Source organism: Coregonus clupeaformis, unplaced genomic scaffold (genome assembly GCF_020615455.1).
Source record: "Coregonus clupeaformis isolate EN_2021a unplaced genomic scaffold, ASM2061545v1 scaf0156, whole genome shotgun sequence".
Taxonomy (NCBI): domain Eukaryota; kingdom Metazoa; phylum Chordata; class Actinopteri; order Salmoniformes; family Salmonidae; genus Coregonus; species Coregonus clupeaformis.
In genome coordinates this window covers 285,218-308,088 of record NW_025533611.1, presented here as the reverse complement: position 1 = coordinate 308,088, position 22,871 = coordinate 285,218, and the positions used below count along the sequence as shown (strand labels likewise).

The following is a 22,871-nucleotide window of genomic DNA, read 5'->3' as shown; positions in this document are numbered from 1 at the left end:
AAGTATTTAGTCAGTCACCAATTGTGCAAGTTCTCCCACTTAAAAAGATGAGAGAGGCCTGTAATTTTCATCATAGGTACACGTCAAGTATGACAGACAAAAGGAGGAAAAAAATTCCAGAAAATCACATTGTAGGACTTTTAATGAATTTATTTGCAAATTATGGTGGAAAATAAGTATTTGGTCAATAATAAAAGTTTCTCAATACTTTGTAATATACCCTTTGTTGGCAATGACACAGGTCAAACGTTTTCTGTAAGTCTTCAGAAGGTTTTCACACACTGTTGCTGGTATTTTGGCCCATTCCTCCATGCAGATCTCCTCTAGAGCAGTGATGTTTTAGGGCTGTCGCTGGGCAACACGGACATTCAACTCCCTCCAAAGATTTTCTATGGGGTTGAGATCTGGAGACTGGCTAGGCCACTCCAGGACCTTGAAATGCTTCTTACGAAGCCACTCCTTCGTTGCCCGGGCGGTGTGTTTGGGATCATTGTCATGCTGAAAGACCCAGCCACGTTTCATCTTCAATGCCCTTGCTGATGGAAGGAGGTTTTCACTCAAAATCTCACGATACATGGCCCCATTCATTCTTTCCTTTACACGGATCAGTTGTCCTGGTCCCTTTGCAGAAAAACAGCCCCAAAGCATGATGTTTCCACCCCCATGCTTCACAGTAGGTATGGTGTTCTTTGGATGCAACTCAGCATTCTTTGTCCTCCAAACACGACTGAGTTGAGTTTTTACCAAAAAGTTATATTTTGGTTTCATCTGACCATATGACATTCTCCCAATCCTCTTCTGGATCATCCAAATGCACTCTAGTAAACTTCAGACGGGCCTGGACATGTACTGGCTTAAGCAGGGGGACACGTCTTGCACTGCAGGATTTGAGTCCCTGGCGGCGTAGTGTGTTACTGATGGTAGGCTTTGTAACTTTGGTCCCAGCTCTCTGCAGGTCATTCACTAGGTCCCCCCGTGTGGTTCTGGGATTTTTGCTCACCGTTCTTGTGATCATTTTGACCCCCACGGGGTGAGATCTTGCGTGGAGCCCCAGATCGAGGGAGATTATCAGTGGTCTTGTATGTCTTCCATTTCCTAATAATTGCTCCCACAGTTGATTTCTTCAAACCAAGCTGCTTACCTATTGCAGATTCAGTCTTCCCAGCCTGGTGCAGGTCTACAATTTTGTTTCTGGTGTCCTTTGACAGCTATTTGGTCTTGGCCATAGTGGAGTTTGGAGTGTGACTGTTTGAGGTTGTGGACAGGTGTCTTTTATACTGATAACAAGTTCAAACAGGTGCCATTAATACAGGTAACGAGTGGAGGACAGAGGAGCCTCTTAAAGAAGAAGTTACAGGTCTGTGAGAGACAGAAATCTTGCTTGTTTGTAGGTGACCAAATACTTATTTTCCACCATAATTTGCAAATAAATTCATTAAAAATCCTACAATGTGATTTTCTGGAGAAAAAAATTCTCAATTTGTCTGTCATAGTTGACGTGTACCTATGATGAAAATGACAGGCCTCTCTCATCTTTTTAAGTGGGAGAACTTGCACAATTGGTGGCTGACTAAATACTTTTTTTCCCCACTGTATAGATCATGAAATGTTTATTTATTTATTAATTCATGTCTAATTCCATCTATTAGACCTACATATACAAATAAATATATAAAAACAGCTGAATTAATGAATCCCATTGTTACAATAAATCCATAAAAACAGCTGAATTCTTGAATCCCATTGTTAGAACCCATCTCCAACAAACGAGTTACATTTTCCTGGAAAGAAGGTTGAGATAACAGGCCAAACCATGCAGGCTAAACCATACAGGCTAAACCATACAGGCTAAACCGTGCATCCTAAACCAGTATATAACATCTTTACAATAATAATTTTTCTAATACTACTGTATATCTAATTATTTACTAAAATGCACTAACTGTAAGTCACTCTGGATAAGAGCATCTTTTAAATGACTAAAATTTAAAATGTTACATGAGAAAGCATATTTACAAATATTAATAGAAAAGTTCAATTCAATTTAGCAGGATCTGTCACATCCAGCTGGCTATGTGGAGGAACTAATCAAAAGGTAACAATCATGCTCTCCCAGAAGCTTGGCTGGTGTGTAAAACCCACAAATTCAGACAAACAAAAAGCTCTGAAGCTAATACTCTGCATTAACCCAAATGTTACATTATGGCTCGGTTTCCTGGACACAGATTAAACCTAGTCCTGGACTAAAAACACTAAATGGGGAATCTCCATTGAATATGGTTCATAGTCCAGGACTAGGTTTAATCTGTGTCCAGGCAACTGGTCCTACATACTACCCAATAATGAGGTGTCTTGTGCTGGTTACTCATTCAATACACTACATTTTGCAATACTATGGAGAGGCTGCCTGACTTTCACAGACTGAACGACTCTCACAGATTCTGTTAGATGGTTTGGCACATGGAAAGTCAAACCAACAATTGTTATCTCTGTAACAGTGTTGACCAATTCGGACACAGTTTTCTATTTCACCATTAGGCCCACCGTTATTTGGTTAGCTGGAGTCCCAGTACCTAGAGAATGGAGAAGGGAAACCATTACTCCATACAGTATGTCGCAGTAGAAGGAAATAAAACATATTTAAAAATAAAGACAAATGGCATGGACTAAATGATTAGCCCCCTGGAGCTAGTACTTGGCAGCAGAGCTTTTGGCCAAGACAACTCCTGACAAATGCTTCCTGTAGCCCTCAATGAACTTTCTGAACCTTTCTACTGGCAATTTGGCCCAATTTTCAGCAGCAAACTGCTCTAATTGTTCAATGTTTGAGGGGGGCCTTCCAGCAACTGCTGTTTTCAGATCTCGCCATAGATTATGGATGTGATTCAGATCTGGAATCTTCACTGGCCACAAACAAAAAACCTAATTTGATCATTACAGATCAGTACTGTGTTTACCGATGACCAAATGAAGCATTCAATTAAAAGAACACCATCCCTACAATCAAACATGGGGAGGTTTGATAATGCTGTGGGGTTGCTTTGCTGCCTCTAGTACTGGGGGTCTTGAACGTGCGCAAGACATCATGAAATCAGCAGATTGGAGTCCAGTGTTAAACCCAGTGTCCAAAAACTGTGTCTCCATTGAAGGTTGTGGGTCCTCCAGCAGGACAACAACCCCAAACACACATCAAAAAGCACCCAGGAACGGTTCAAGAAGAAACACTGGACTGTTCTGGAGTGGGCAGTAATGAGTCCAGATCTGAATCACAGCCCAAATCAATGGTGAGATCTGAAAACAGCAGTTGGTGGAGGGCACCCCTCTAACATTGAAGAATTAGAGCAGATTGCTGCTAAAGACTGGGCCAAATTGCCAGTAAAAAGTTGCTTAAGTTTACAAAAATGTAAATGTTCTGCAATGTTGAAAAGCCAATAGAAATGTTTGGATATCAAAAGTTATTTTCTATTTCAAGTTATTTGAGAATAAATATTGAATGATTTAATAAAAGTGCAAGAGTGCCAATATATTTGGCCACAACAGAACTATGTATACAATGTTTTGCTTTTGAGTGTACAGCTGAGTTGTTTTTGTGTGTCTTTGTGTGTGTGTGTGTGTGTTTGTGTGAGCATGCGTGCTTACCTGTGTGTGTAGATGTGTGCAAATGTATACCTTAAAAACATCCTTACTTGATGTTCTCATTAAAAAGAGTTGTATTGTCCATCCAGACCCACACTTTCTCTTGCTTCTCATCTGTCAGTCCTATCCAGGGGCTGTGTTCATAAGGATCAATTCCCAATGTTACCACTCTCTGTTTTATAAACTCCTATGGAGGAAACCACACGTTAATCAACCAATGGACCAATGGTTCTCATCCTGAAGAAAGCTTTGATGGCTGAACATTTATTTTTTTATACTATTCTAAATAAAGTATATTTTTAACTTGAAGAGCGAGAGCCCCGCCTGCTTTCCTCTAAGGTCAACCAATGGAGACAGACATGCAAAGCACAGAGAGACACTAAAAGAAGGCTGTATCCTAACTTGAAGTCTGCGCTTTATGTGAAAGTCATTAGCAATTAATTACTGCACCTCCAACCTTACCTGCTCCTGACTACTCTCTATGATGACCAGGTGTCCTCCATCGCGGATGCAGGCGTACTGACTCTGTTCCCAGGTCAGTTTGTCTTTAGAGAAGTAGTAACATGATCCATTGTAGGACTCCCAGCCAGGAGAACATGGCTTCCTATCAGCATTACATTCCTTCTGATTCCCTAGAAGAGAGAAGAGATAACATAATTGAAATGTGATTACTTTCAGTTCTACATCCTGTGATGTTCTTGTTAAATGTGTGTGTCCCTTTAAGAGAGCACAAGAGTTGTGGGCTAAGGGAGAGAACCTGAAAGAGAAAGGACATCAATGGAATGAGAAACAATGACATACTGCGTTTACACTGTCAGCACAATTCTGATCTTTTGCTCAATTATTGGTCTTTTGAGCAATCAGATCTTTTGACAATAATTGGGCAAATTATCAGCAAAAGAGCTGATCTGATTGGTCAAAAGCAGTGGAGGCTGCTGAGGGAAGGACAGCTCATAATAATGGCTGGAAGGGAGTAATTGGAATGGGATCAAGCACATGGAAACCATGTGTTTGATGTATTTGGTACCATTCCACCAATTCCGCTCCAGCCATTACCTTGAGCCCGTCCTCCCCAATTACGGTGCCACCAACCTCCTATGGTCAAAATACCAATTAGTGGGGAAAAAGATCAGAATTGGGCTGACTGGGTAACAAGTTGAAGAACAGCTCCACCACATATCCTATAATTGAACTACTGGCCATTGGACATCCACGCTCATTCTGTCATAAGTTAGAGTATATGGTTGTGACTAGATGGAGTACAGCTACGGACGAGATTCACCATTGAGCACTGCGAGAGTTTGGACTTGCGTTTGGAAGCCAGATGATGAGTCGGAGTCGGATATCACTTAGATTTTTTCAAAGTAAAACTGAATAGTTTCACTGGCGATTGTTTATTTTTGATGAAATATCAATGAACTGTTGCTTGTATGCGTAGATACTGCTTCACAATGCTAGCTAAATCAATATTGAGGTAAACAAACAGTGTATAATGCATTTAATCATATACATCCTATCCTATCATGTAATCGTGCTTGCCACATTCCGGTGGAGGTAGGAAATAAACTATAACATTTCAAATAAATTGCCAGTGCAGAGATACAATATAACCAAGCCAATTTGTCCTGCTAAATGCCAATGCATCCTAAATGTGTTTTTTTCAAATTGAAACTCTGTACATATTGACCACCAGCTATCTGCACATTGCTGCCCTACCTCTAGCTAGCATCTAGCTATCTATCGCCATAGCAACAAAAAGTTATATCCTACTCTGAGTCGTTATCTGGCTTCAAAACGTATGTCCAAACTCTCGCAGTAGTTAAATGGTAAATCCATAGGTATAATACTTATTATATTCCATGAATCCATGATTCCATTCTTATTTGTATGGTAATCTCATTTGTAGCTGTAATCCATCTAGTCACAACCACAGTACATAGGGAGGATTGAACTGACCTTGGATGGTTGGCAGGAGATCTTTGACCCTAGTCAGGTTGGCCTTACAGTCTTGAAGCCCTGAGGATAACAACTCTTTCTGGACTAAGAACAGAAGAGATTTACAACAAATTAGAATACAGTGTAGTTCTGTTGAATTAAGGCCATAATACAAAAGGTATGTAGTTGGCAAACAAAACATTTGAAGTATAAAATTACTTTCCAATGCACTTCACCACACTCATATGACTAAATTTCCATTAGGGCCAGGACTTTTCCCTGGTCAAGAAAAACCCATGTCCTTCCTCATATACAGTGCAATGATAGCATATACAATATTGAAACATGTTTGGGGAAGCAATACTACTGCAGTGTAAATGTAATCCTAATCTTGATAACATGGAACTTTGTATTGAAATGAGAAGTTTTAGTTAAATTGGGTTCAACTTCCCCTTTACATTAGTATGTCAAATCAAATCAAGTGTTATTAGTCACATGCGCCGAATACAACTGGTGTAGACGTTACCGTGAAATTCTTGCTTATGAGCCCTTCCCTAAAATGCAGAGTTTAAAATAAAAACTGGCGCAGTGGTCTAAGGCTCTGCATCGCAGTGCTAACTGTGCCACTAGATCCTGGTTCGAATCCAGGCTCTGTCGCAGCCGGCCTCGACCGGGAGACTCATGGGCGGCGCACAATTGGCCCAGCGTCGTCCAGGGTAGGGTAGGGAATGGCCGGCAGGGATGTAGCTCAGTTGGTAGAGCATGGCGTTTGCAACGCCAGGGTTGTGGGTTCGTTTCCCACGGGGGGCCAGTATTTAAAAAAATATGTATTCACTAACTGTAAGTCACTCTGGATAAGAGCGTCTGCTAAATGACTTAAATGAATAAAATACAAAAAAGAATGGAGCTATATACAGGGAGTACCAGTATCAGATCAATATGCTGAGGTTTTGAGGTAGATATGTACATGAAGGCAGGGTAAAGTGATTAGGCATCAGGATGGATCATAATAAGAGTAAAATAAAGAACAGAGTAGCAGCAGCAAATTATGAGTATAGAAGTGTGTGTGTAATGTGTATGTATGTGTGTTTGTGTTTTGTCGGTCTGCGTGTGTGTGTTATGTTTGTGTGTGTGTGTGTATGTATTGTATGTGAATGTGGGTCAGTCGTGGGTGAACAGGGAGTACAGGAGGGGACTAAGCACACACCCCTGAGGTGCCCCCGTGTTGAGGGTCAACGTGGTGGAGGTGTTGTTGCCTACCCTCACCACCTGGGGCCGGCCTGTCAGGAAGTCCAGGATCCAGTTGAAGAGGGAGGTGTTCAGTCCCAGGGTCCTTAGCTTGGTAATGATATTGGAGGGGACTATGGTGTTGAACGCTGAGCTGTAGTCTATGTACAGCATTCTCACATAGTTATTTCACCTCTTGTCCAGGTGGGAGAGGGCAGTGTGAAGTGCAATTGAGATTGCTTCATCTGTGGATCTGTAGTGTATGTGAATTGGTGTGGGTCTAGGCTGTCTGGGATGATGGTGTTAATGTGTGTCATGACCAGCCTTTAAAAGCACTTCAATAATTACAGATATGTTATGACAATATTCTGATATGGATAGGAGAACAGCAGCTAGTCAGTCCCATGTCAGTAGAGTCCTGCTCTAGACTACCTACGTGTTATGTTGTGGCTCTCATTCTGCAGTCTCTTATAGTTGTCTTGCAGTTCATGCAGTTTCCCTGTTATGAAAGAGCAAATAATATGGATGAATAACATTCATTTATTTACATATCTAACAATAAAGTAAGAAAGTAAACCTTGTTGTCACGGAATCTGCCGAGGCTGCTCCTCCTCCTTGTTCGGGCAGGCTTCGGCGGTCGCCGTCCCCGGAGTACTAGCTGCCACCGTTAGATGTTTCCTGGTTTGATTGCTTTTGTCTGTATGTTACACCTGTGTCCGTTTGTGTCTGATTATGTGTCCTATAAGTTGCCTGTTTTTAGTTGGTTAGGTTGTGTGTTGTTATTTCGCCTGTCCGTTAGTGCTGCGTGTTTTTCTATGTTTATTATTTTCTAGTTTACGCACAGTCTGCGTAATCGCTCGCCTCTGTTTATTGTTGAGGCCGTTCCTTGTATTGTGCTTTGGTTTGCACTAGTAAACTTTGTTGGACTAAGCTTCGGTGTCCTGCGCCTGACTCCCGCACCACATTTACCTCAGCTACTGACAGAACAACACACCAAATCTATGGAGTCAGCAGGAGCAGCGGCGGCACCCAAGTCGCTGGAGGATCGGATCAGTGACCAAGACACCATGATCCGGCAACTTGGGGCCGCCATGAACGAGGTGTCCAACACTCTGCGCCGATTGGTTACGGGAGAGGTGCCCACGCCTTCGCACACCTTACCATCACCATCGGCCAGTCCTCCTCTCCCAGCACCGGAACCCAGTAGCATTCGGCTCTCGCTCCCGAGGGCATATGATGGTTCTGCAGCCGGGTGTGAGGGGTTCCTCCTGCAGGTGGAATTCTACCTGGCCACCATACACCCGGCACCCTCGGGATACGAGAGCGTCTCCGCCCTCATCTCCTGTCTATCCGGCAAGGCGTTGGAGTGGGCCAACGCCGAATGGAGGGGAATAGACGCCGCCACCATCACCTACGCGGAGTTCTCCCGCCGCTTCAGGGCTGTGTTCGATCATCCACCTGAGGGGAAGGCGGAGGGGGAGCGTCTGTTCCACCTCCGACAGGGGAAGAGGAGTGCACAGGAGTTCGCCCTGGAGTTCCGGACTCTAGCGGCGGATGCGGGGTGGAATGAGAGGGCCCTCATCGACCATTACCGGTGTAGCCTACGAGAGGACGTTCGTCGTGAGCTGGCCTGCAGGGACACCAACCTATCCTTCGACCAGTTGGTGGACATTTCCATCCGTCTCGACACCCTGCTGGCTACCCGCGGACGTCCCGAGTGGGGGTCGTCCATTCCACCCTCCAGCACCTCCGAGCCAATTCCCATGGAGCTCGGGGGTGCTGGCGCTAGGGAGACGAGGAGAGAGAACCCGAGGGGGGCCGTCCCCTGCACCAATTGTGGCCGTGGAGGACACACTGCGGCTAGGTGCTGGGGAGGGTCTCCTGGGAGAGGGGACAACAGGTCACGCACTGGGGAGTCATTTCAGGTAAGTAGGCGCCCCACTTACCCAGAGCTCTCTGTTGGTCACTTGTGTATACCTGTGAGATTTCCACAGGTGGCACCTCATTCCCAGCATAAGGCGCTAGTAGATTCAGGCGCAGCTGGGAACTTTGTTGATCATTAATTTTGTTATAGGTTAGGAATTCCCCTTCGGCCGGTAGAAGCCCCCTTTCCTGTTCATGCCCTAGACAGCCGGCCGCTGGGGTCGGGGTTGATCAGAGAAGTCACAGCACCACTTAAGATGACGACGCAGGGGGGTCATGAGGAGATCATTCAGTTTTATCTGATCAACTCTCCTGCGTATCCCGTGGTGCTGGGGCTTCCCTGGTTACGCGCCCATGATCCTACCATTGCGTGGCAACAGAGGGCTCTTATGGAGTGGTCTGCCCAGTGTGTAGGGAGATGTCTAGGTGTTTCCTTAGGGGCGACCTCGGTGGAGAGTCCGAACCAAGTGCCCGCAATGCGCATTCCCCCTGAATATGAGGATTTAGCACTGGTGTTCAGCAAAACGAGGGCAACACGGCTACCACCTCATAGACAGGGGGATTGTGCGATAGATCTCCAAACAGGAGCGGCACTTCCGCGGAGCCGTGTGTATCCTCTGTCTCAAGAAGAGACAGCGGCTATGGAGACTTACATAGCCGAGTCCTTGGCACAGGGATACATACGGACCTCCACTTCCCCGGTTTCCTTGAGTTTCTTCTTTGTGAAGAAGAAGGACGGGGGTTTGCACCTGTGTATTGATTACCGTAGTCTCAATCAGATCACGGTTAAGTACAGTTACCCTCTTCCTCTGATTGCGACTATGACGGAGTCATTACGCGGAGCACGGTTCTTCACAAAGTTAGATCTCAGGAGCGCGTACAATCTGGTGCGCATTAGGGAGGGGGATGAATGGAAAACAGCATTTAGCACCACCTCGGGTCATTACGAGTATCTCGTCATGCCATACAGGTTAATGAATGCTCCCTCAGTCTTCCAATCCTTTGTGACGAGATTTTCCGGGACATGCATGGGCAGGGTGTGGTAGTATACATCGACGACATCCTAGTGTACTCTTCTACACGAGCCGAGCATGTAGCCCTGGTGCGCCGAGTGTTGAGGAGGCTGTTGGAGCATGACTTGTATGTCAAGGCAGAGAAATGCTTGTTTTTCCAGGAGTCCGTCTCCTTTTTGGGTTATCGATTGTCCGCGTCTGGTGTGAAGATAGAGGTTGACCGTGTGTCGGCCGTGCGTAATTGGCAAACTCCAACCACTATAAAACAGGTGCAGCAGTTAATGGGTTTTGCTAATTACTACCGGAGGTTTATCCGGGGCTTTGGACAGGTGGCAGCTCCCATTACGTCCCTGCTAAAGGGGGGTCCGGTGCGTTTGCAGTGGTCAGCTGAGGCGGACAGGGCATTTGTTAAACTAAAGAACCTGTTCACTTCGGCTCCGGTGCTGGCGCATCCGGATCCCGCTTTACCATTCCAGGTTGAGGTAGATGCGTCCAAGGCCAGTATTGGGGCAGTCCTGTCGCAACGGTCCGGCACGCCACCTAAACTCCGCCCCTGTGCGTTCTATTCTAAGAAGCTCAGTTCGGCGGAGCGTAATTATGACGTAGGGGACAGGGAGCTGTTAGCTGTAGTCCAGGCCCTAAAGGTGTGGAGGCATTGGCTTGAGGGGGCTCAACACCCTTTCCTCATTCTGACTGACCACCGTAACCTGGAGTACATCCGGGCAGCTAGGAGACTAAACCCTCGTCAGGCTAGGTGGAACATGTTCCTAACCCGGTTTGTTTTTAAGATCACATACATCCCAGGGTCCCAGAACGGTAAGGCAGACGCCCTGTCCCGGCGGTAGGACACAGAGGAGAGGTCCATTGAGCCTACTCCCATACTGCCGGAGTCTTGTCTGGTGGCTCCGGTGGTGTGGGAGGTAGATGCGGAGATCGAGCGGGCACTTTGTACCGACCCTACTCCCCCAGAGTGTCCTGTGGGGCGGACGTACGTTTTTTTTTTATTTTATTTCACCTTTATTTAACCAGGTAAGCCAGTTGAGAACAGGTTCTCATTTACAACTGCGACCTGGCCAAGATAAAGCAAAGTAGTGCAATAAAAACAACACAGAGTTACATATGGGGTAAAGAAAAAAACATAAAGTCGGACGTACGTTCCGCTCGAGGTTTGTGACCGCCTCATCTATTGGGCTCATACATCACCCTCCTCTGGACATCCAGGTATTGGCCGGACAGTGCACTGCCTTAGCGTGAAATACTGGTGGCCAACGTTAGCTAGGGATGTGAGGGTTTATGTCTCCTCCTGCTCGGTGTGCGCCCAGTGTAAGGCGACTAGACATTTGCCCAGGGGAAAGTTACATCCCCTGCCCGTTCCACAACGACCATGGTCCCACCTCTCGGTGGACTTTGTGACAGACCTTCCCCCCTCCCAGGGGAATACCACTATTTTGGTCGTTGTGGATCGGTTTTCCAAGGCCTGTCGTCTCCTCCCAATGCCGGGTCTCCCTACTGCCCTACAGACCGCTGAGGCCCTATTTACCCACGTTTTCCGGCACTATGGGGTGCCCGAGGATATAATGTCTGACCGAGGTCCCCAGTTCACCTCCAGAGTCTGGGGGACATTCATGGAACGCTTGGGGGTCTCAGTGAGCCTTACCTCGGGTTACCACCCAGAGAGCAATGGGCAGGTTGAACGAGTCAACCAGGATGTGGGTAGGTTTCTGAGGTCCTATTGACAGGGTCGGCCGGAGGAGTGGTCGAGGTATATCCCCTGGGCAGAGATGGCCCAAAACTCTCTCCGCCACTCCTCCACCAATCTAACACCTTTCCAGTGTGTTTTAGGGTATCAGCCGGTTCTGGCACCATGGCACGAGAGCCAGATCGAGGCTCCTGCGGTGGACGAATGGATTCGGCGCTCGGAGGAGACGTGGAACGCTGCTCATGTCCATCTGCAGCGGGCCATCCGTCGACAGAAGGCGAGCACCGATCGCCACCGCAGTGAGGGACCGGTGTACGCACCGGGAGATCGAGTCTGGCTCTCGACTCGAAACCTGCCCCTCTGCCTGCCCTGCCGGAAGCTGGGTAGGTGGTTTGTGGGGCCCTTTAAAGTCCTGAGGAGATTGAACGAGGTGTGTTACAGGTTACAATTGCCTATTGATTATAAGAACATTAACCCCTCGTTCCATGTGTCTCTTCTCAGGCCGGTGGTAGCTGGTCCACTCCAAAAAGATGAGATAGGAGAGATCCCTCCGCCCCCATTGGACATCGAGGGGGCTCCGGCGTACAGGGTCCGGACCATCTTGGACTCGAGACGCCGGATGAGTGGTCTCCAGTATCTCGTGGAGTGGGAGGAGTACGGTCCGGAGGGACATCCTAGATCCATCCCTCCTGACTGAGTTCCACCGTGGTCATCCCACGCGGCCGGGTCCGCGTCCTCCTGGCCGTCCCCGAGGCCGGGGTCGGCGCACGGCTGGAGCCGCGCGTCAAGGGGGGGGTACTGTCACGGAATCTGCCGAGGCTGCTCCTCCTCCTTGTTCGGGCAAGCTTCGGCGGTCGCCGTCCCCGGAGTACTAGCTGCCACCGTTAGATGTTTCCTGGTTTGATTGCTTTTGTCTGTATGTTACACCTGTGTCCGTTTGTGTCTGATTATGTGTCCTATAAGTTGCCTGTTTTTAGTTGGTTAGGTTGTGTGTTGTTATTTCGCCTGTCCGTTAGTGCTGCGTGTTTTTCTATGTTTATTATTTTCTAGTATACGCACAGTCTGCGTAATCGCTCGCCTCTGTTTATTGTTGAGGCCATTCCTTGTATTGTGCTTTGGTTTGCACTAGTAAACTCTGTTGGACTAAGCTTCGGTGTCCTGCGCCTGACTCCCGCACCACATTTACCTCAGCTACTGACACTTGTCCAAGCTAGAATGACCTATTATATAACCATAGTCATATTAAAATTAAATCATATTTTATTTATCTATTACAGTGAAACAGCAGTATTTTAATCTTAGCCAGTCCCCCATTGACAAATTCATCTTAATTTGTATTTATTTTTTACCCCGTTTTCTCCCCAATTTCGTCATATCCAATTGGTAGTTACAGTTTTGTCCCATCGCTGCAACTCCCGTACGGACATGGGAGAGGCGAAGGTCGAGAGCCGTGCTTCCTCCGAAACATAACCCCGCCAAGCCGCACTGCTTCTTGACACAATGCATGCTTAACCCGGAAGCCAGCCACACCAATGTGTCGGAGGAAACACCGTACACCAGGCGACTGTGTCGTCGTGCATGCGCCGGGCCCGCCACAGGAGTCGCTGGAGCGCGATGTGACAAGGACGATCCGGCCGGTCAAACCCTCCCCTAACCCAGACGAAGCTGGGCCAATTGTACGTCGCCTCATGGGGCTCCCGGTTGCGGCCAGCTGAGACACAGCCCGTTATCGAACCAGGATCTTAATGATTTATATGAAGGATTCTCTCCAAATGTATATAAGAAGTTTATAATGGTAAAGAGCTCTTGATCATTGATATTCTCACCTGTTAGATTCTCTTTCATCTGGTTAAAGCGAGCTTCCTCAGCATGAAGACTAGTCATGTTGGAAGCATCTGGAACAGAGACAAGGAGACAAGATGGAGGGTAGTTGTTTTTCTCTTCTGTTTCAGACTATCGTACCAACCGGAAATGTACTGGTCTGGGCTGGCTTGGATATTTTCTCTGCACATTGTCCTTTCCAGCAGAGTTCCAGGCCAGCAGCTATGGTGGATACGTAGTGTAAAAGGGTTCAGTAGTGTAAAAGGGTTCAGTAGTGTAAAAGGGTTCAGTAGTGTAAAAGGGTTCAGTATTGTAAAAGGGTTCAGTAGTGTAAAAGGGTTCAGTAGTGTAAAAGGGTTCAGTATTGTAAAAGGGTCAGGGTTCAGTAAAATGGTTCTATACTCACAGAGGACTCCCAGAGTGATAGCCAGGCCCAGCAGTAGAACACAGAGACACACTAGGGTCACCACAGGAACACTCCTAGACCCTCCCTCAGGGATTGCAGCCTTTGACCCCACTGAGGGAGAGGGGTCACTAGTGCCAGGTTCACTTCCTGGAAAAGGAGTGGGGGTCAGAGGTTATAAGGTCATAAGGTTAAATAAGGGGTACTTAATGTAACCCTTAGCTAACTGTAACACACACACACCTCACCTTTCCCAGGATCCTCCTGCTCTCTATCTCAACCACACACACACACGTAGTACACAAACAACAACTGTTACGGAATAAACAGGATGTTATGCAAACAACATGCACACACACACGTCCCAGGAGAATGTTGAGTAAGGGGTGTTGAGGTGCAGTAAAAAACTAACATTCAGTTCCTATTTACCTCTGGGCTCCATTTGAATATGTGGTAAAGTAGAACTTCATTTGAATATGTTGTAAACTAGAACTTCATTTGAATATGTTGTAAACTATCAACCCTGTCATTGAACTGTATTACTGATGCCATCTCTAAAGGCATAGCCAAGACAGTTGACTTGTCATGCTCATTCAAACATGGCCTGTATAATTTACAGTAGGTAGGATTCTAGCTAGCTGTAATTATATAGAGATATAACATTATCTGTCAGTTAAGTATCATTCATGATAGATGGTTAAAGAGAGACAGCAGATAATACATTATTTCTATATTCCTAATATAATATATAACATCATATATCATAAAATAATGTTTTATAATAATCATTTCATAATTTGACTCTTTTTGTGGGCTCTCTTGGATGTCGATACTGACAGCTGAGGAAGAAACTGTTGTTTTCTGTGAATCTATTTGAATAACCGGTGACAGCTACACTACTCTCATATCTAAATACTGTCTATGGAGCCTGTTGTCCAAGGCAGGTAAATTATGTGGTGAGGTGTGTTCAGATTAGGTATTCATCGTTTGATCCTTTTTCATAGTTTTAAAATGACCAAATATGAACCAATGTGTCTGAAACTCAATTACTACCACTACTACTACTACTACTACTACTACTACTACTACTACTACTACTACTACTACTACTACTACATTTACATTTTAGTCATTTAGCAGACGCTCTCATCCAGAGCTACTACTACCACTACTACTTTTATTATTACTACTGCTACTACCACTACTAATGCTACTACATTTACATTACATTTACTACTGTTAATATACTACTACCACCACCACTACTAAATTTTTATTATTATTACTACTACTACTACTAATGCTACTACTGTTAATATAATACTACCACCACCACCACCACTACTAATTGTATTATTATTATTACTACTACTACTACTACTACTACTGCTACTACTACTACCACTACTAATGCTACTACTGTTAATATAATACTACCACCACCACTAATGCTACTACTGTTAATATAATACTACCACCACCACCACCACTACTACTACTACTCCTGTTAATATACTATTACTACCACCACTGCTACTACTTTTATTATTACTACTACTACCGCTACTACTACTACCACTACTAATGCTACTACTGTTAATATACCACTACCACTACTACTTTTATTATTACTACTACTGCTACTACTGTTAATATACTACTACCACCACCACTACTTCTTCTATTATTATTACTACTGCTACTACTACCACTGCTAATGCTACTACTTTTAATATACTACTACAACCACCACTGCTACCTCTGTATCACCATGTCCTACAATACATTTTACAAATAGCACAATAGCCCACTGTGTTATTCTAGCATGACTTGTACATATTGTGAATAATGGAACTGCTGAGACACCTAGAGGAATGTATTGGATGTACACTACAATATGCAAAGACATTTGAATGTTATGTGGACAACTGAGAATGTTATCCATTCAGTAAGATGGTTCTGGATCTAAACATGTCTTCTCCATGCAACACATTAGAGTTTTTTCATCTGACAACAATATCATGACATTGGTGCACTGACTCACATCTCTTTTTGTTGTCATCAACAGTGGTAGTAACAGAGATGGAAGATGAATCGAGACATCTGACTTGCTCCTTTTTTGTGGTTCTTATACAGTCAGTCAATGAATTAAGCAGACCAGACCCAGCTGCTATCGCATTGGTGTCTATGGGAGAGTCACTCCATAAAGCTGCAATATGTAACTTTTTGGGCGACCGACCACATTCACATAGAAATTTGAGTTATAGATATGTCATTGTAAATAAGATTGTGTTCTTAACTGACCTGCCTAGTTAAATAAAGGTTAAATAAACAAACAAAAACAAATTCTAATTGAAAGCATGTCTAAGAAGCGGTAGATCTGTTCTATGTGTCCTATTTCTATGCTTCCCATTCTTAAGTTTCTTTTTTACGTCTTTTACTTTCAGTTTCGTACACCAGCTTCAAACAGCTGAAAATACAATATTTCTGGTTATTGAAAATAGATTTCACAGCGGTTTAGATGGTACAATGATTTTTTACACTTGCTTGTTTTTTCACATAAACTGAAATTAGGCGAACTTTTAGAATTTTAGCAACCAGAAAATGGCTGAGCAATTTCTGCACTTTTAAGGGTTAAGCAGTGGTAAAAGGCCTGAGTAAGACATAATTTATTCACCATCTGTGGTAGTAGTTTGCAGTGTGGCAATTCCACTCACAGGTTTGCTTAATTTAAGTACATCATGGGTCAGCAAAAGCTTCTGCAACATTATACATGATGTGGCTGAGAATGTGTTTCAGTTAAAAGAAGACACAGGTCTACAGCAATTTCCCAAGAAGATTGTGTAGTGACCCTGGACAGCAAATAGCCTATGTTGGGACGAAGTGGACTCTCAGCCGCTCTCGTAATGAATGCACATATTTAATACCCCTTATAAATAGTTTGGCACATTCATGTTTTCAACATGTATGTATGAATTAATTTCTCCACATATATATTGTTGTGGTTTTCCAGTTTTATTTGAGTATTTACTGTGCGAGGAAATGTTTGGTAAAGTTATTGGCGCATTTCATTTTCATATTTAAATGCAGTAATTTACCTGCTTGCAATCCTCCTGTGATGAGGTGACGAACACCGAAGCCTGACTGTCACTCTCAGATGTGAAGTACAGGGGCAAGGAGTCACTGACTGGAGATACACAATGCACAAGAATGGTAATTCTGACTCCGCCAGTAAGAAGAATGAACATGAGATCAGTGCTGCTAAGATTTCCGACAGTGGTGACAACCTATGTCTGGGTACACATATTGAGGAGCGGCAATATTCTGAGTGGAGTGATGTAGTCACACTGACAGTGACAGGTAAGTCATCTTATGTCTCATTCACATCAGTGCCTCCATACTTATAACCACTTCATTGGGCCCCAATTTAAGGATGCTATTTAGTTGTTTTAAAATTGTATGTTGTGTGTTTCTGCAGCTCTGCCCAAAGCTACACTGACATCAGAGCCAAACCCTGTGTTCCCTGGAGAGACAGTTACTCTGACGTGTTCAGTAGGGTCTGACAGTAGCTGGAGCTATCAGTGGTACAAAGACAGGAATGATAATGTAGTATCCCAGTCTGTCAGACACACTATAACAGGAGACACCCTCACCATCAGTAGTGTTGCTGAGTCTGACCAGGGTCTCTACTGGTGTCAGGGAGAGATCCAGTCCAGATCCATAAAATCAACCATTGGTTATCCAGTCTGAGTCACCCTGAATGGTAAGTTACTTTGTTGTAATACAAATGGACACTATTTATATTGAGTCAATCATGTAGACATGCTCTGTGTGTATGTACACTCCATCACCAAATGTATTTGGACACGTTGAACATCTCATTCCAAAATCATGGGCATTATTCTGTAGTCGGTACTCGCTTTGTGCACGGGGACATTGTCATGCTGAAACAGGAAAGGGCCTTCCCCAAACTGTAGCCACAAAGTTGGAAGCACAGAATTGTCTAGAATGTCATTGTATGCTGTAGATTTAAGATTTCCCTTCACTGGAACTGAGGGGCCTAGCCCGAACCATGAAAAACAGCCCCAGACCATTATTCCTCCTCCACCAAACTTTACAGTTGGTATTCAGGAAGGTAGCTTCTCCTGGCATCCGGCAAACCCAGATTTGTCCGTTGGACCCCCAGATGGTGAAGCGTGATTCATCACTCCAGAGAAAGCATTTCCACTGTTCCAGAGTCCAATGGCGGCAAGCTTTACACCACTCCAGTCGACGCTTGGCAATGTGCATTGTGATCTTAGGCTTGTGTGCGGCTGCTCGGCCATGGAAACCCATTTCATGAAGCTCCCGACGAACAGTTCTTGTGCCAACATTGCTTCTGGCGGAGGTTTGGAACTGGGTGGTGAGTGTTGCAACCGAGGATAGATTATTTTTAAGCGCTACGCGCATCAGCACTCGCCGGTCCCATTCTCTGAGCTTGAGTGGCCTACCACTTTGCGGCTGAGCAATTGTTGCTCCTAGACATTTCCACTTCAAAATAACAGCACTTATGGTTTACCGGGGCAGCTCTATCAAATTTGACAAACTGACTTGTTAGAAAGGTGGCATCCTACAACGGTGCCATGTCGAAAGTCAATGAGCTCTTCAAATCAAATCAAATTTTATTTGCCACATGCGCCGAATACAACAGGTGTAGACCTTACAGTGAAATGCTTACTTACAAGCCCTTAACCAACAATACATTTTTAAGAAAAAAAAGTGTTAAGTACAAAATAGATAAGTAAAAAATAAAAATAAGAAATAATTAAAGAGCAGCAGTTGTGGTGTGAGTGTGGATCAGGAGAGTACAGTAATGCTGTCAACATCACAGTAAATGGTACATCTATTGTACAACCCTCACTAACATTTCTACATATATATGATAGGATGTTCAAATCTGGAACTGAATGATTGCATCTCATAAGTACAAGCTCATAAGATGTTGATGTATTGTGAGGGATGACTCCAGATTTACAGTATTATTTCTATAATATGTTACACAGATGGTGATGTGATCCTGGAGAGCCCTGTCCACCCCGTGACTGAAGGAGACTTTGTGACTCTGAGCTGTACATTTAGATATCAAGAAACAAATCCTAACCCCAAGGCTGATTTCTATAAAGATGGAGTACTCATCAAGAATGAGACCAGAGGAGAATTGACCATCCTCACAGTATCCATGTCAGATGAAGGATTCTATAAGTGTAAATTTGATGAAGAAGAATCACCAGAGTTGGGTGACAGTGAGAGGTCAGAAGAGCAGTGTCTGGGTTCAAGTGTCTTGATGGTAAAACATGTGTTTTGCTAGTCCCTCCAGGTTCCGTTGTCTCCATCTCTCTGCCCAGGCTGCTGTGTGGTCTACTGGTGGTGTCTCCCTTTCTACATGTGTACATCATGATGACGGTGAAATGCTGCAGGGCTCGAGGTGAGAACTTTCTTTCAGTGTATTTACAATCAGTTTATCCAGCTTGATAATCTCCTTCTTTATGTAATGCTCTCTGATGGGTTACATTTTATAGCTGTTGTCACACCCTGGCTCTGGGACTCATTATGTTGAGCCAGGGTGTGTTCATTCTATGTTTGTATTTCTATGTTGGCCTGAGTGACTCCCAATCAGAGGCAACGAGTGTCAGCTGGTGCTGGGTGTCTCTGATTGGGAGCCATATTTAAACTGTGTCTTTCCCTTTGTGGTTGTGGGTTTTTGTTCGTATTTGGTTTGTGTGAAACCGTTAGACATCACGTTATCGTCTGTTGTTTTGATCGTGTGATCATTCGTTTAATAAATATGTTCACCCTCAACGCTGCGCTTTGGTCTCTCCCTGACGATCGTGACAGAAAAACCCACCAGAACTGGACCAAGCAGCCTTGTGAGGAGCAGAAAGGGTGGACTTGGGAGCAATGGAGGAAGAGCTTCGACTGGGTCAAGCCTATTGAGGAGCTGAATAGCGAGAGTTGGAGGCAGAAGAGCGAGAGTTGGGCGAGGACTATAGAGGCCTGGCCCACGGGGAGGAGAGACCCCCAGAAAATGTTTAGGGGGGGGCTCACGACGTCGGGGCAGCAGGAGGCCGCGATAGAGCGGTCCAGCGGGTTGGCAGAGGAGGCCGCCAGGTTACGGGAGTCACTGGTCACCAGGGGGAAGGAGGATGTAGAGGCACGGCGAGAGGTACTGGCGTGTGTTGCCAGTCCGGTCCGGCCTGTTCCTGATCCCCACGTAGGGCCAGTGGGGTGTGTTCCCAGTACGGTCCGGCCTGTTCCTGCCACTAGCACCAAGTCAGTGGTGCGTTTCGTCAGCCCGGCGCGGCCCGTTCCTGCTCCCCGCACCAAGTCAGTGGTGCGTTTCGTCAGCCCGGCGCGGCCCGTTCCTGTTCCCCGCACCAAGTCAGGGGTGCGCGTCGTCAGCCCGGTCCGGCCCATTCCTGCTCCCCGCACCAAGCCTACGGGGTGCGTCGCCAGCCCAGCCCGGCCTGTCCCTGCTCCACGCACCAAGCCTACGGTGTGCGTCGTCAGCCTGGTAAGGCCCGTTCCTCCTCCACGCACCAAGCCAGGGGTGCGAGTCGTCAGCCTGGTAAGGCCCGTTCCTCCTCCACGCACCAAGCCAGGGGTGCGCGTCGTCAGCCTGGTAAGGCCCGTTCCTCCTCCACGCATCAGGCCAGGGGTGCGCGTCGTCAGTCCAGCACGGCCCGTGCCTGGGTCACCGGTGCCTGGTGGGGTCCCGGTCAACTGCTCCACTGCGGGGCTGAAGCTATCCGCTCCACCAGTGTGCAGTCCAGCTCCGGTCAGCAGGGCCAGACCGGACCAGGGGTACTTTGGGGGTTTAGAGAAGGAGTGGGGATCAGGCCCGGAGCCGGATCCGCCGCCGAGGCGGAGTGCCCACCCGGTCCCTCCCCTGTTTTGTTTAGTTGAGGCGCGGTCGCAGTCCGCGCCTTTAGGGGGGGGGTACTGTCACACCCTGGCTCTGGGACTCATTATGTTGAGCCAGGGTGTGTTCATTCTATGTTTGTATTTCTATGTTGGCCTGAGTGACTCCCAATCAGAGGCAATGAGTGTCAGCTGGTGCTGGGTGTCTCTGATTGGGAGCCATATTTAAACTGTGTCTTTCCCTTTGTGGTTGTGGGTTTTTGTTCGTATTTGGTTTGTGTGAAACCGTTAGACATCACGTTATCGTCTGTTGTTTTGATCGTGTGATCATTCGTTTAATAAATATGTTCACCCTCAACGCTGCGCTTTGGTCTCTCCCTGACGATCGTGACAGCTGTGTACAGTTGAAAGAGCAGATGGATCAGTTTAACTCTAATGCTACTTTTCATCCGTTAAATTCCTGTAGGTTTGTGTTCAACAGTCAAATCTCCTCAAGACCAGATACGATGTGATGATGTCATCGAACAGAACAAATCATCTGTGTGAACATTACAGTATGAACTGTAAGCTGAATAACCATTTTTATGATTGTAAAGTTTTTACCATTTATATATGAAAGTGTTTACTCAGTTTAATATCATTGAATAGAATTTTACAACTGATTTTGTAAGTTGACGTTTTCAGCTTTTGCTGGCTTGTATGCTTTCCTTTGTAATTGTTGATTGATGTTGATTTTTCATGAAATATTACACTTACCTGTCTTTATTTCAGATTGTTAATTAAACAAGAGTGTAGTGCCTGTTTTTTTTATACAACTGGAATTTGTTGCATTTTTAGAATGTTGTATTTTACATAATGTCATGCTTTTTACATGTAGGTAGATATACAGTACGTGAATCTTTTCCGTTTTTAATTCAAATTTAAAATACTTAAGATGTGTTAATACTTGGTTGGTCGACCTACTATAACAGTTAAGATGGAACATGTAGCTATAATTTGTTATTAAAAATGTATATTTACATAATGCAGATTTAATGCTTATTTTTATATTAAAGGTAAACTCAGCGAATTGACGTTGCCACGAGTAGCACCACAAATATTGAGATGAGTGAGATGCAAGACTTTACTCTCACTCAATCACACAAAGTATCTGCACATATGCACAGGTTCGCTTCACGCTGTTCACAGCGTGGTAGCCATGAGACCAAAACCGTGGAGAAGTTGAGCCTCATGCTTCAACGCTCTTAGTTGTTGCGGAAATTTAACCAATGTCCTGTTTTACTTTCTGCATATACTTCATATCGCTGAGTGTACCTTTAAACTTCACTTACTTTTGACTTGAAATATTGTCTACTGTCTAAGTATTTGGCCAAAATATTTTTTACAATAGATATTCATTTTCAACATGTAAGTCTTTTGTAAAATGGTTTCAGTAGTAGTTATAGGAGCCAGATGAGTGTTCCACTATGGAACTTAAAATGGAGAAGGTGTGTTGTATTTTGTATTAATTCTCATATCAAATAAAAAGTGTTGATTCCCCACATAATTGATTGCTTTGAAATATAACTTGATTTAAGGACATATTGTCACGATCGTTGACTGAAGACACGGACCAAGGCGCAGCGTGATAAGCGTACATACTTTTATTTAACGTACTTAACGACAAAAACAACAAACAAACGATACGTGAAGTCCTGAAGTTATAACACACAAACCTTTACGGATCAAGATCCCACAAAGACTAGGGCAAAACAGGCTGCCTAAGTATGGTCCCCAATCAGAGACAACGAGCTACAGCTGCCTCTGATTGGGAACCACCCTGGCCAACATAGATCAAACGATCTAGAACAAAAACATAGAAAAACTAAACATAGGAAATCCACACCCTGGCTCAACATTTAAGAGTCCCCAGAGCCAGGGCGTGACACATGTTAATTTTACTCTCTGTATTTCTGATTGAAACAATGCATTTAGATCTTGAACGTTTCCATACATTTCTTATATAGTAAAGTAACACTTTCTAACAAAATCTCTATGCACCATAGTGCTGTCAGTCTTCTGTAAATCACATTCAGACTTGACTTCTACTGATATGAACCCATACAGAAGTGTTCCATGTCTGTACTATTATGATGAGATAGAGAGAGGAAGGAATAAGAGGGCAGACCCACTAGACTGAGGGCTTATGCTGTTGCTATGTGACCAATGACCATATTAGTTGGGCCATACTTGTGAACATTAGAAAAAGTTTTAGTTTTATTTCAAGTTTAAGCCTCAGCCAATTCAAATCGTTGACGTAGTTGGACGTGATCAAAAG

General features: G+C 44.9%; 1 protein-coding gene across 1 annotated transcript; it reads right to left on the bottom strand.

Moving 5' to 3' along the window:
• Positions 1 to 3,682: 3,682 nt before the first annotated feature.
• On the bottom strand, positions 3,683 to 14,099 carry LOC123483845 (C-type lectin domain family 7 member A-like). Its single transcript, XM_045213801.1, has 6 exons — positions 14,087 to 14,099; positions 13,661 to 13,807; positions 13,260 to 13,328; positions 5,589 to 5,676; positions 4,099 to 4,240; positions 3,683 to 3,823 (listed from the first exon to the last, which is right to left on the bottom strand). The coding sequence occupies exons 1-6, from the start codon at positions 14,097 to 14,099 to the stop codon at positions 3,683 to 3,685; spliced, it is 600 nt and encodes a 199-aa protein (XP_045069736.1).
• Positions 14,100 to 22,871: the final 8,772 nt, after the last annotated feature.

What these genes read in the sequence shown, in the direction of transcription:
- LOC123483845 (XM_045213801.1), bottom strand. An exon ending in GATGAAAGAGAATCTAACAG is followed by an intron (nt 5,677 to 13,259) that starts GTGAGAATATCA and finishes TTCTGTTCTTAG; the next exon opens with TCCAGAAAGAGTTGTTATCC. An exon ending in TAGAGAGTAGTCAGGAGCAG is followed by an intron (nt 3,824 to 4,098) that starts GTAAGGTTGGAG and finishes TTTCCTCCATAG; the next exon opens with GAGTTTATAAAACAGAGAGT.